We start from the raw sequence: 14,154 nt of genomic DNA, 5'->3' as shown, positions 1-14,154 counted from the left end.
TTTATTCACTGACAGCTACCTAATTTGGCTCACTGGAATAGTGCTGGTACAAATATGGACATACGAGAAACTCTGTGGTGTGTTGACTTCAGATTCCTTCAGGCATATGCCAGCATCACTAGTGGTATACCTAGAGCATGTCTCTTTTCTAACACATACTCACCAATATTGTTTTATTATTGTTTGTGTTTCTCAATGATAGCCATTTGGACTGGAGTGAGAGAATGTCAGTTGGTTTTGGCTGCATATCTCTAATGTGTTGGATGCTTTTTATGCATTTAATAGATATTTGTATTCTTTACATGAAAAGTACCATTTCAGTTTATGTTCCCATTTGCTAATGTGATTGTTTGCTCCTTTGATTTCTAATATTTTGATATCTTTATACATTCTGGATGGTAATGCTTTCTTAGTAGGACGAATCCCCGTTGAAGATCCTCTTCTTTTCTGTAGGCCATAAGTTTTGCACTATGGTCACTGTCTCCTTTGCTGTGCAGAGATTTTTCGCATAGTGCCGTCCTGTTAGCCAGTTCTTGCTGTCTTTGTGTCAACGAAAGTTCCTGTCAGGAAGTTAATTCCTTGAAAGGTTTCTCATATGTTTTCCCCTAGTAGTTCCAAAGTTTCAGGTCTTATCTTCAGGTCTTTGTGAAGAACTTAGAGTATTTTGTGTTTTACAAAGTCAGCTTTGGTTCCCTGAACTTGGGCTCAAATAGCACTTCTTTGTGGTACTCTGCCTCCACATGGTTCAGCTGCATATCCTTCTATGATCTTCTCCCCACTGCTGATGGGATTCTGTGAAGCTTGCTCATTGTCATACCCAGGGTCCTAGATTTATTGCCTGTTTTAACAAGCTGATGAATGAAGGATGAAAATATGAACAAATAAAATTGCTCTTTGTTCTTGTTTGACAACTCTTTTACATATCACCCTGGGGGGAATAATAATCTAATTAGTAATGGGTAATTATGTTGAATGTATAATCATTTGACTTGAAGGCACTTAAATTCTAGTGCTTAACTGTTTACATTGATATCTTACTATATCATACATTTAGGTGGAAAACTAATGATTTTCCTAATTTTTCCTTTATATATGTCTACTCTGTTCTTAACATTTCAGTATTTGAGATCATTGCCTTTGTAATCAGTCAAAGCAAGGTCAGCTCTTAGGCTCCTGCTTGAGCCACATTTAACCACTGTGAGTAGCCACCACTCAGAAATGGTTGTAAAATAAGACTGTTACTCCAACCAAGGAGCAAGTATGGATATAACCTAGAACCCCTGCTCGGATGTAGCCCATGGTAACTCAGTGCGGGTAACAGAGACTATCTCTGACCTGAACTCAATGGCGGGCTCTTTCACCTCCCCCCCACCTGAAGGAGGAGCAGACTTGTTGGCCACAGAGGAGGACATTGCAGACAGTCCTGAAGATACCTGATAAGCTAGGGTTGGAAGGGGAGGAACACGTCCCCAATCAATGGACTTGGAAAGGGGCAGGGAGGAGATGAGGGAGGGAGGGAGGGATTTGGAGGGAATGACAGAGGGAGCTATGGTTGGGATACAAAGTAAATAACCTGTGATTAATGAAAAAAATAAAAATTATAAAATAAATAAATGGCAGTAAATGGTTACAAAATTAAGACTGAAAAGTCATTCAGTTTGTACTTGTAGGTATTGAGAAAGGTAAGTGAGCTATTTTGGGAAGACATTCTTGAGTTAAGAAACATTGGAAACAGTCTGAAATCTCCCCTTTAGTGGCTTCTGTTTATTCTTTACAGGCCACTGATGGGAAGCTGTTTCTGATATATGAGTAACTTCCCAGCTCAGGCAGCACTTCTTAGTGCCTCAGGCATGGTCCAGGTTGGAGGGGAAATGAGCAAGCTAAGTCAGAAGAGAAAACGAGTTGCTGTATGCATATCCTTCCTGCCCTTCAATGATTTCAGGCATCCCCAGTGTCTCAAAGAGCTTACTGACAGAAACTGTTCAGATAGCTTGCACTTTGTGGATTGAATTATCTGTTCTTTTGTGTTTATGGACCGCAGTGGTAGTGTATCCAGTGCGGTCCCTATTCATTCTTGGCTTTGTCTTTCACTTCTGTCGGGGGAAGGGGTTAATATGGTTGCCTATGCCTGAGTGTATGTGTGAGGCTGTTTACATGTGTGGGTTCATGTGGGCACCAGGCGTTGATATCAGTCTGTTGTCCTCAATTGCTTCTCTACCTTATCTTCTGAGACGGGGTTTCCTCATGCACCTGGAACTCTTGAGTTTAGGACTGGACTATCTGACTAGCAAGACCCCAGAATATACATTTTTTTCAGCCCTTACCTCTGGGGTTATAGACATGTGTTCACAATGCCCTTCTAATTATGGGGTACTCAATATCCAAACTCAGTTCTCCATACTTGTAAGGAAGCACCCTGGCATCTGATCCAGCTCATGTCCCATGTCCTATAGTATTTTTTTCCATAGTATTCCTATATCACACAGCATATGTCTCCTAAGGTCATCCTCCAAGCAAAATTCTTTCTAGGCTGAGGAGAGGGCTTAATACATAAAATTCTTTGCTGCAGAGGCATGGGAATCTGAAATCAAATACCTAAACCCACACAAAACCACTGTAACAACTGAACTCCTGGTGCAAGATGGAAGGTAGTGTGTGAAAAATCTCTGAAAACTCTCATGCCAGCTATCCTGTCATGGATGGACGCCATCACCAAAAAAGGGGCCCTGCCTCTAGCAAAGTGAGAACCTTCTATACGTGCCTCTGACCTTCCTGTGCATGGCTGCCTTCACACAGGCACATTCACACGAATCACACATGCACACCCCATGCCTCACCACACACATCACATGTACTTATGTGCGTGTACGCGCGCTGTCTTGTACATGACTCTTAAGAGTCTTCTTTAGTCTTTAGATCTGGATTGGCTTGGAGGGGCACAACTCAGACTAGAGCAACACTTGGAAACCTATAGAAACCACGACTAATAAAGGTTCTATGACTGTGCTTGTGCTATGTAGGACAGGAGCTAAAAGTTAAGAGCACTGAACTCAAAGAACCAGAGGCTGAAGTTTATGACTGACATGAGAAGTAGTGTGAGTGACACTTGTCCAGTCACAGGCTCAAGTTAGGGTTGTGCCTGAAAAGTGATTAGTATTTCTTTCCTATAACGCTTAGGGTCAAAGACTGAGCACTAAAGGCTTGTGGAACGAGGCAGCAAAGTTATACTAAACAGTAGCATTCAAGGGGAAATGGAGGCAAGGCATCTGTGAAAGAAATAATAATGTGTAGGGAATGAGGGGCTATAAGAAGCTAGTGAAAAGGAATGTATACATTTAGCAGCCATTCATATGATAGCACCTGCTAACTTCTATTTTATTGTAGGAGATAGAGAATGCCATGGTGATAGGGAGATACAGTGGTCATTTTAGTAGGGAAGCAACTCAATCATAGATGTCACTCTTGAGGAAGATGAATTCTTAACTTTTCTTTCAACACTTATTTCATTCTTTTTAGTTTATATATTAGCCATGTATTTCTGCCCAAATTAAAATATAATTTACTTTATAAACATATCATTAATTTCACTCAAATCTGATTATTTTGCTATTTCCTGGACAGCTACAGTGTCTGAGCAAGCCTATACCATGTGATTCTTATTCATCCTTGATGAAAACCAGGTTTGTTAGACAAATGTTTAAAGCAAAATGTTAGTGAGGATGTAACTTTAATAAGAAGCCTGGGAAGACATTAGAATGGTGGGGTTCTGTGTACTGTGATAATTACCTACATTGAAATATGCTTGACATCTTTTAGATACATCAGTTTGATATTGTTGCTTTCATTTTAGTGTCATCAGTGACCACTCATTCCAAGTGGCAGAATAAAATAGTTTTTATTTTTCTGGTAACATAAAGTAAATGTGATGAAAACCATTTTAGGGAGATGTGGCTATAATGAAAAAGGAAAGAAGAACTAATTGAAAGTCAATGTAGATTCTGAATGATTAAGTCTGTGCCAAAGAAGTCATTAAAAATCTCTGAAGGATATGAAAAGGCAATCATTTGCAAAATTGGAGAGAGCTAAATCCAATAGATATCCTCTTTTACATTTTAATTTGTAGATTCAAAGAAGTAAAATGTATAAATGGTGGCATTTTAACATAATAGCACTTACTATAGGAAGTCTGTACACGAGGCTGGGCTTTAACATGGCTACTTAACATTCATTTGAATTTGTATGATAAATAGATTATTTATAGATAGATAGATAGATAGATAGATAGATAGATAGATAGATAGATAGATAGATAGATAGAATGATTGACTTCAGGTCATTGTCTCTATATGTAGACTTTTTCTTGTTTCTTAACTTGTAATGCTTTAAGCTTACAAGGAGCTATTTTATTCTGTTGTATTTTACTAATGTAAAATAACTAAAGTATAATGTATAATAATACAAATAAATACAATGTATTTGCATACATTGTGGTTTAACCAAATATACATATGCTATCTCTTATGTATTAAAAATCAGTCTCTTAATCTCTCTTTAGGAAGGCAATAGGTCATGACTTTTGAACTTTCTACCTAAACTTTTTCAATTTCCCTTATACCAAATCAAAGTAGATTTCCAGCAACTACTGTTCATCCTGCAAATGCATACTTTTGAAAACTGTGCTAAGTTTGACTATCTCACTTCAATAAACAAACATGAGGATGTCTTCAGTTCCCCATCTATAGCTCCATGACATCACCTTTCATCAATCACTTTTTATTGTAGAATATTTAGAGAAAATTTAAAACAAAGCTATAATAATATGAAAAGCCCTATCTTTGATTTTCATTCACTGAATTTGTCCTATAGCGCATTATAGTGTTTCATAATCAACTGGTAAAATGACAAACAACTTACTCATTAGATAACAGAAATATCTTGGTAAATGATAAGACAACAGTGATAAGGACTAAGAGAAAATAAGTTGATTTAGAATTTAAACTTCCAGATAATCTTTATAAACCAGAAGGAAGTCAAAAGACCATAATAACCTCACTTTATTCTTTTCATATGCTTCAGATTCTGAATTTACAAAAATATATTCTTTAATACCATCCCACACTGAGTTTTTAAGTTCAACTACAATACCAGTTGGGTAAAGGAAAAGCATCAGTGATCTTTAATTGAAAGTCTCTCTATTTCACATTTACCATTATGCACATTATTGATTTTTCTTTTTTGATGTTGTTCCTTGCAGAGAGTGACTCTGTCCTTCGATTTTCCATTTTATGGCCATTTTCTACGTGAAATCACTGTGGCAACTGGGGGTAAGTTGTTTTCTACATAGTTACCTAAAAATATCTACAATTTCAGTACAGTTTTTATTATTAATTTTTCTCATATTTTAAGGTAGATGAAATTTATTGGGAAAATGATTGATTTATAACATGACTGCATGAGATTAATCAAAACAATATAGAATGGGCATGTTGGGAAAGTTTTCACAAGAAATAATAAAGTATTATGATAATTTTCAGGTTAAAATAAATTTTAGTTTTAGTTTTAGCTCACTTCTTGGTAACAACATAAAATGGGGGAAAATGGAATAGAGATAGCATTAAACTGTGCAAAAGAGAGTTGCTGGAATCTTTTTAAATTTTCTTTCATCATATTTAGCTATTATGCATGGATATATATACTACAAAAACATGTTCTTTACCTTAAATCATTTTGCCTTTTCATTGAATGTCATCTATATTAACAGAAAAATTTGAGTATCTTAAACACTGACATTCAGATTGACTTTTCAAAATTTTTGTTTCCTCCGTAAATGTAAAAGGCTAGGGTCTAAGCTAGTATTCTCCAAGGATCATGTTTCACAGTGTGTTGCAAAGGCAATGTGTTCATCATGATGTGATGAACACATTGTATCCTTGAGACTGTCCCTGTCAGCCATAGGTGGTGGAGAATGGGCATAGAAGTATTAGAGAAAGTAAACAAAATAATAGAACTATAAAGAAAATGAAATTTCACCTATTGGCAGCAATGGCATAATGAAATGTCTTGAACATCTGTACCTAAAGTACCAGATAGTTGGGGTCATCCCTTCACTAGTTTTCATTGATGGTTTCTGAGATGGCATGGAAACTGCCTGCCTTTTTCTTCTTGTATTTTAATATAAGTTATGAATATAGGAGTTAAGTAGAAACCAGCAGGGAAAGAGTTGCAATCACAAATATCAACAAGAAAAAGATTTTGAACAGCTATATTGAGCTAAGGTAAATTATGCTACTTTTTCTTTAGGCATCTTTAGCCCAAGGGAAAATGGAAAAGTGGAATTGCTTAGAAATCAAAAGTATTGGATGAGATTTCCAGGGTAGCTAAGCCTGGGAATCATTATATGAGTCTCGATGGAGAAATTATTTAAGGTATTTCTTTGAGGGAGTCACAATTTTTGTGGTTTTATAAGGAAGAAAAGTATGTTTTGAGGTTGGGGTCACAGTCAGTGACATACACACATACAGACAAAGAAAATGGGCAGAGGATTGTTTTTGATATAATCAGATTTGTGTAAAATTGATGAAGTGTTTATAAAGTAAAGTGCAAATCAGAAAAGTAAATTGGGGCAATTTTATATGTCATCTCTTTGAATCCTGGGTCCTCAAAGATATAAATAATAAACTTTAACAAGATGGGTCTAGATGTTTGTGTTAATTGCTTGCACTATAGATACACTGTATACAGTAAGCATATTTGCTTGGAAGAGTGTTGTGGTCGCCTGTTGCAGAAGCTTAAGGGATTTGATGGTTCAAACAAACCAAGGTAGATGAGTCATGTACAACAACCACAGAAACAAATGTGAAATGACTGGGTTAAAAACAAAGGGGTTCAAGCATGGAGATACTGAATTTTTGTGTGGGATAAGACTAGATTATACTTAAAGTATAGATTAGGAATCTGACTTTTGAGTTCACCATGTACACACTATTAGAGAGAGTTAGCCCTTGAAATGATTATATTGAAGGGTTGATTATATTTGAGGTGAAAATGAAGAGTGGACCCCTTGAACCATGAATGGTATCACATTATCTCTCATTAAGGATGCCGGGATATGGTGGCTTTAGAATAAACATGTTAGGCATGTTTGCTAACATAACATGTGTAACAGAACCCAGGATGTTACTTAGGTTCCACTGATACTGTAATAAAAATATGGACTCTTGTCTAAGTTAACTTAAAAACTCATGTCAGTGATTAGGCTACTGTGAGTTAAGACAGAGCTTAATGGAGTGCACAGCAACCAACTGAAGAAGATGGCTATATGTTGTACTAGTCGTTAATATTTACTATTGATGTATCTTTTAGTAATGCTGTGGTTAATCCTAAACCAGCTGTCTACCCAAATCACCACGCAGAGACAGAGATTTAACCTAGATCACAATGCTGGGCAATAGTTATTCCATCCTAAACCTCCAAGCCCACATAGTTTCCTACCATTCAGATTTTACCCATTATACTTGCTTTTAGTGATATCTTAGGTCTAGTCTACCTTTACCTCATTCTAAGACCTCTCCTCTAGCCTCTCCCTGCTTCTCTTCTTTCCCTCCTCTTCTGCCTCCAACTCCTCCCTGTCCTCTGGCTCCTCCCCTCTCCCACCTACTCCTTCCTTTCCATTGCTCAACATTGTGGCTGGTTGCTTTATTTTGGCATGTTTACACAAAGTTGAGACAGATGATGCTTAGAATAAGTGTCCCAATGCAACGTCCGGATTGAAACCAGAGAGTGGGGGAGAGAAATCAGCATTTGAATGAACAAGGGTAAAGTGTATACATTCCAAAAGAACGTTATGCCAACAGCTATATAACTAGTGTTTCAAAATACCATTTTTTTTTAAATCTCAGTTTAAAAATGGGTCTTCAATGATATCTACCCTCTCTGAAAACATTTAAAGACACTCTTTTTGTCTACTTAAATTATAATAGTAAGAATAATATATAAATCTCTGTACCTTGCTTAAATCAAACTGAAATCAGAGGCCTCACCAAGATAATTTAGATGCAACCTATAAAACACAGAAAACAGACTCTCATCAAAAGTTTTCAGATAAACACCTAACTTAAATTCTCTTCTGCTGCTTGCTGTCCAATCAGTTCTGACCCAGACCCTGTAATCACACTGTAGAAGAAGCCCCATCAAGTAACAGGAAAGATAGATTATGGTTCCTGGCTGAGATTATTATTTCATCTAAGGCAAAGAAAGAGGCATGATCTGGATAAACAGTAACAAAGCTACCCAGAAATGCTAAAGGAGAGGAAAGTTATTTTAAAAAGGAGGTAATTTTTATTGTACCATGCAAGAATAGAATTATGAAAGAACCAACATTTAGCACTGAACTATTGAACAAGGTTGAATTTTATTAGGCAAAAAAGTGACAGGTTAAAATATGGAGAGAGAAAGCATAGTCCAGAAAAAGAAATACTGAGCTAAATCGTAGTCTGAGCCCTGTATTGAGTGAGTTTGAAAAGAGGGATGTTGGTACTTTGAACAAGGGCAGCTTTAACCTTAGGTTGCTCAAAGATGTAGTTTGATCTGAAGTGGAGGACGGGGAGGAGGAGGAATGATGGTAGAAAAACTAGGTAGCATAGTTTTAATCCTGTAAAGATTTTTTATTGAATTTCACCATGTAACTACAGATCATATTTAATTATGTATGATAAAATTAGACTATTTTATTATATAGCAATATAATAATGTGTTAGAAATAATAAGTAATGTTTGAATGAATACCAGATCTCAGTCTAAAATTGTGTATGTGGAGGGTGGAGGCGCATATATGTACATGTGCATGCACACATGTCACAGAGTATGTAGGGGAGCGTCAAAGAGGTGCAGGCTGTCCTTTGAGTGTTTGAGTCTCCAGGACTGAACTCTGGCCATAGGCATGGCAACAAGCACGTTTACTTAGTATGTGCCATCGTGCTGGCCCAGTATATATGGCATTTTCTTTCTTTCTTTCTTTCTTTCTTTCTTTCTTTCTTTCTTTCTTTCTTTCTTTCTTTCTTTCTTTCTTTCTCTCTCTCTCTCTCTCTCTCTCTCTTTCTTTCTTTCTTTCCATTTTTTTTTTGGCAGACATAATTCCTAATCTGAGATAGGTGCAGTGGAAAGCGAAGAGGCCAGTTCAAGGCATGTATCATTTAATTTGCTTAATCATTGTGGTTAGAAAAGCTTCCAGCCAAAAGGCTCCATGAAATTTCAGTGGAAAAAACAACAACAACAACAACAACAAAAACCAAAAAACAAACAAACAAACAAAAAAAAAACTATGACTTTGGAGGTCTGAACCACAGGGTGTGATAGACCTCTGTGAATGGTAAAATGTTACAACCCAAAAGACCAATGTGACCAATACCCAGAGTCATCGCAGTTCTTAAACAGGCTACACACCATAGAGGGTTCAAAAGAAAATAAAACTGCAAGTCAAATTTAAAGTGTTGATTTGACGCAATTAGTACTGGATGAAGGCCTGATATTTTTAAGTAGGAACATTAGCTTCCATTCTATTGACTATCATTTACCCTTGATTTTTATCTCTGAATTCTGCCAGATCCTGTTTCCACATCCAATGTAAGAAAAAAAAAAAAAAAAAAAAGGATGTTTTCTTAGTGAATACAAGCTGGACAAACAAATAAAGCAAATGCTTTGAACTACTCTTCCTGTCTCGTTACCTCACACATGTGCCTTTTCCCAGGCCTTCTTAACCACACTCTATACATGTAGACACACACACTTTAAAACTAAGATCTGTGATTAATTTCAGAATTGTGCCTCATATCGCTGTTAAGATCAGTACAAATTCAACCCAGAATCTGATTTTAAAACAGACAAATACATAATTCATGTGGCAAATCTTTGTTTTGTACGTGTATATATATGTGTTTCATTATGAATAAACTTAAGTTCTACTTTAAGATTTGAAACTAAACTAAATACCAGGCCTGTAATTAAAACTATAAAATAGTCTTTATTTATTACATATTTTAATATTCAAAAGCTTTAATCATCCATACAAATAAAGTAGAAAATGAATTTAAAATACCATCTTATTTTCTGGTTCACTGACAACAAAATCTAGAAACTTTTATTCATCTTTCTATTTAAAATATACTTTAGTATGCAGACATTTCAACTATCTCAAAACTGGTGCTCTGCAGTTCATCATTAAGAACATGGTCATTAATGGCTCAGCTGAGTCCTGTTTCTTGCTTATCATAGCAAATTTTATTTCATATGTATAGCTTAATTTGCTACTGGCCTACTAATCTGATATTTTACATGTTTCATGTTTTGATTGTTAATTTCTCTGGCCATCAATAGCAAGGGAAGGGCTTTTTAACCAGAGTCCCTCATGGGGACATATGATTATGAAAAATCGGGGATGAAACCAAGTGTTAGGATTCAGATACAAAACTGTGTGAAGAGGTGGCGATGGGTGTGGAATTGTAAGCGTGCGCTTTGTGGTCAAAGATGTTGTATATCAGAAAGCTAATGTGGAATCCTTGTTAACTCCTTTGAATGTAATAAAGTATTAGCCTTGTTCTGTTTCTGTATAACTTTCTAATTGCACATTTCATTTTAAAAACTGTTTAAAAATTTTACATATATTTTCTTCAGTTGCCATATGATAAATAAGTAAACAAAATTACTGTTACATAATGAACTTTTACTATCTTAAAAATTAATATGTAAACATTAAAAAAATCATTCAATAAGGGGAACTACAAATCCCCCTTACACCTTCCCTTCGTAGACTATGCATGCTCCTGTCAATCAAACCACAATGTTTACTCTTTGATTTATGGAATATTAAAGTCAAATGATTATTCTTCTATGTCAGGCCAATAATCATTTTTGTGTGCTTTAGGTCCTCCACAAAATATATTAAAAACTAAAGTAATATCTATTGGTTACCTTGGGTTTTCAGGAAGTATATTACTAAAGTTTCTATCCTTTTTTTTCTTCTGGCTTTCAAATAGTAGTATTTTAATTTTAGTTCCAAAACATATTTCATGGTTTTTGAAGACACGTGATTAATAACAGGAATAAAAATCTTTCAGGAAAGAGAGAGGACTGGTTGTTACTCATGATGATTTATAAATACTAGCCTGTCTTGATCAAAAGGTAAAACCTCATGAAAGAGATAGTGATGCACCCACAAACCATCTCAAAGAGGTGAAGAAGGATGGAATTATTATGTCTTTTTAAGTGATTATTAACAGAGAGCAGAGATCACAAGCACCTAGTAATCAGTGTGTTAATGAAAGACAGTAAAGCCACAGATGTTGAGCAGAAGCAATTCCATTCCATCCTGGGTGCCAATTTAAAGTAACAAGCTTAAGTCTCAAGATTTCCAGATAGAAAGACAGATAGGACTCTTCCTAAGTTCTCTATCTGAGTGATTCTCTGAGATACACCAGCAAACATCTGGAAGCTCCTTTCTGCAGTCCTCTTGGATAATTTTCTCTTCCTCTAAGCCATCTAGCGCCAGCAGCAACATCAGCAGATCAACAGCATTACCACATTTCTTCTCCCCGAAGCAGTCAGGCGCTAGGAATCACTTATTCCCAAGCATCTTTGTTTCTGCCCTGAACATATGTGTTTCATCAGCCCTGACTTCATAAAGTGCGGCATAGTAGGGTGTTTAGAGCAGTGAAAAATCTACACAGGTGACACCCCTGGGAGTTAGAGCTCAGTCAGTAAAATAATAAGCAAGAAAACTACCAAAGGCAGAGAGGTGGGAAGAATGAAGGTGGATAATGACACCCAGGAAAAACAGAGGAATTATGAGTGTATGATGACAGGTTGGGAATGGGAGCCAGACCAAGGGGTGATCACCTGACATGAGAACATGGATGAAAAGCCAAGGATTCATGCTCATTCTCATCCATTGCCCTAGCAACCTCAGAAGAGACTGCATGTCTCCAGAGTTTAAGTGTGCTCAGGAACTTTCATCTCTGCATAGTGCCTTTGTCCTCTGATCTGGGCTTTATGGGAGACACTGGCGGCAATATTCTCCGGCATTCTTTCCCTGCCAAAGCTACACTAAGTCAGTTAAATAGTGCTATACCACAAATGCATACATGCATCATTCAATGCAAAGAGAGTCAAAGACAACAGTCGAAAAGAGAGTCAAAAGCGGAGGGACAGTGTGCTGTGCATGACCCTGTCCGCTGTTGGAAAATAAAGGACTTTTTAACAGTACGAGGCCGACAGATTCTGGCTGCTTCGAAGTCAATTAGAAAACTCTGCTCAAAATGCATCACAGCCAGAAAATGAACTTCCTTTCCTTGAAGAAAGAAGTGTGGCATCCTGGCTAAGATAGGCTGTTGATGCACATTGGTTAGGCTCAGAGCCAGGACAGATGTGTCCATAGAGTCCTCAGGAAATTACTTACACATAGGGAAGTCCTGCTTATAACAGTTTTTGTGAAGACAACTAATGTTGCTGATCGATATTTTATTGAAAATACAATGTAAATAATATGTATTATTGCTGCAATCTTTACCTGTAGCCTGGCCTGTTTTTATGTTTGTCTATGAAGTTTTTCTACGGCACCATTGTTTGTCAGTCTTTGCTCCAGAAATTTAACCCATGGGCATGCCTAACTACTTAACGGCTGACTTAAATGGTATTATTCATTCATGACAGGGGAAAAAGAAAACGTTTATGTGGCTAGCTTATGATGTCCCTTCTAATGGTTACATGGGCCATTTCTGAGTGCAGAGCAAAAATTACTTTCAAAGACTTCCTGTGAAGAAATTCTGCCATATCAGGATCCTGTCTACCAAATTCAAAAACTTGGCAGTTTTGTAGTCTCTGTCGGGAGAGTCTTGAAATCTTACCCTCTGATGTTCTAGGTTAGCAGTGCATGCACCATTATGCTTTCTCTGCTGCCCTTTGCTCTGTGAACCTAAACTTTCTGCATGGTTGATCGACTATGGACAGCTGGAATGTTGAGCATTAAATTTATTTTGGGCTATCTTTGACTCTCTAAATTGCCATTCACTGCCCATCCCTCTGTGTGACCTAACATCCTGTGGCTATGAGGCAAGTAAGTTTAAAGCATATGTACAGACCCTACATCCCCCCACCCCCAAGGCGAGCATATTATCAGATACCATCTCAGACCTGGCGAAGTGGTTTCCTCCATTCGCTGGAACCACCTATCAACATATCTTGCCATGTATTCGAAAATGCTCTTGATTTATGACTTCTTTTCTTCTATAACTGCCAATTTTATAAAGCTTACCCTACTAATAACAATATTTGGGGTACAACAATTTACATTTCAGGGCAATAGTAATCCATATTTGGCTCCAGAATAAACAATTTATATTTCTTTTGAGGTGAAAATTATCCATTTGCTCAAAATTTTCTAAAGTAAATTTTCTATTTAACTAAACATCTTTATTTTTTGCTTAAATAACAATGGGGAATGATAATATTCCAATTACAAGACATTTCTTTCCGTCATGAGAACTCTTTGGTTTCTGTTATAATTCCAAATTTAACAAAAGTATTCTGATAAGAGAATTTAGACTATGACGAGAACTTTGCAGACACACCATTAGTTGCAGCTACCTATAGTAAAACTGCAGACATGCGACTGGCTCTCTCTCGGCCGCAGGGTGCCTTTGCTAGGCTTGAGATTCATTTTACTCCTCACAGTATGATTCAGAATGTATGGAAGACAAACCCTTAATACAAAACTGTGAAGTACAGTACACGCGAGGCTTTGACATTGGGTAGGTTTCTTATATATGTCCATATTCCAGTGCTACCTTTATTTTTAATGGCTTTTCTAACATCACACAAAACTACTAGATGTAAAGTCAATTTTGCTTAAAATTCAACTCTTGTTTCAATCTCTAAAGTCCTAGAGCTCAGACATTTGATAAGTAATAGGTCTAATAATTGTGTTGGCTAACACGAATGGGATCATTATAATAGCTTCCCCTTATATTGCTGATCTGCCTCGCCTGAAGGCTACAGGAAAATTTTGAGTTAAACTAGAGAAAGTGTTGAAATCTGAGTTTTGACTGAAGGCAAAAATGATGGAGGAAAATGTCTTGTAATTGGTGTTCTGGGAGCACTGTGTCA

The 14,154-nt window shown here is 36.7% G+C and overlaps 1 protein-coding gene across 1 annotated transcript in view; it reads left to right on the top strand.

Moving 5' to 3' along the window:
- Nucleotides 1–14,154, top strand: part of Plxdc2 (plexin domain containing 2) — a 436,538-nt gene that overhangs the window by 225,494 nt on the left and 196,890 nt on the right. Inside the window, exon 4 of the mRNA XM_055593812.1 lies at nucleotides 5,255–5,324. Coding sequence (XP_055449787.1) covers nucleotides 5,255–5,324 — 70 coding nt within the window. The remainder of the gene's footprint in view (nucleotides 1–5,254; nucleotides 5,325–14,154) is intronic.

Source organism: Psammomys obesus, unplaced genomic scaffold, assembly GCF_907164565.1.
Source record: "Psammomys obesus unplaced genomic scaffold, mPsaObe1.curated_primary_1811, whole genome shotgun sequence".
In the NCBI taxonomy this organism is placed as follows: domain Eukaryota; kingdom Metazoa; phylum Chordata; class Mammalia; order Rodentia; family Muridae; genus Psammomys; species Psammomys obesus.
Note: the sequence above shows the minus strand (reverse complement) of the source record. Positions and strands in the feature narration are given on the sequence as shown.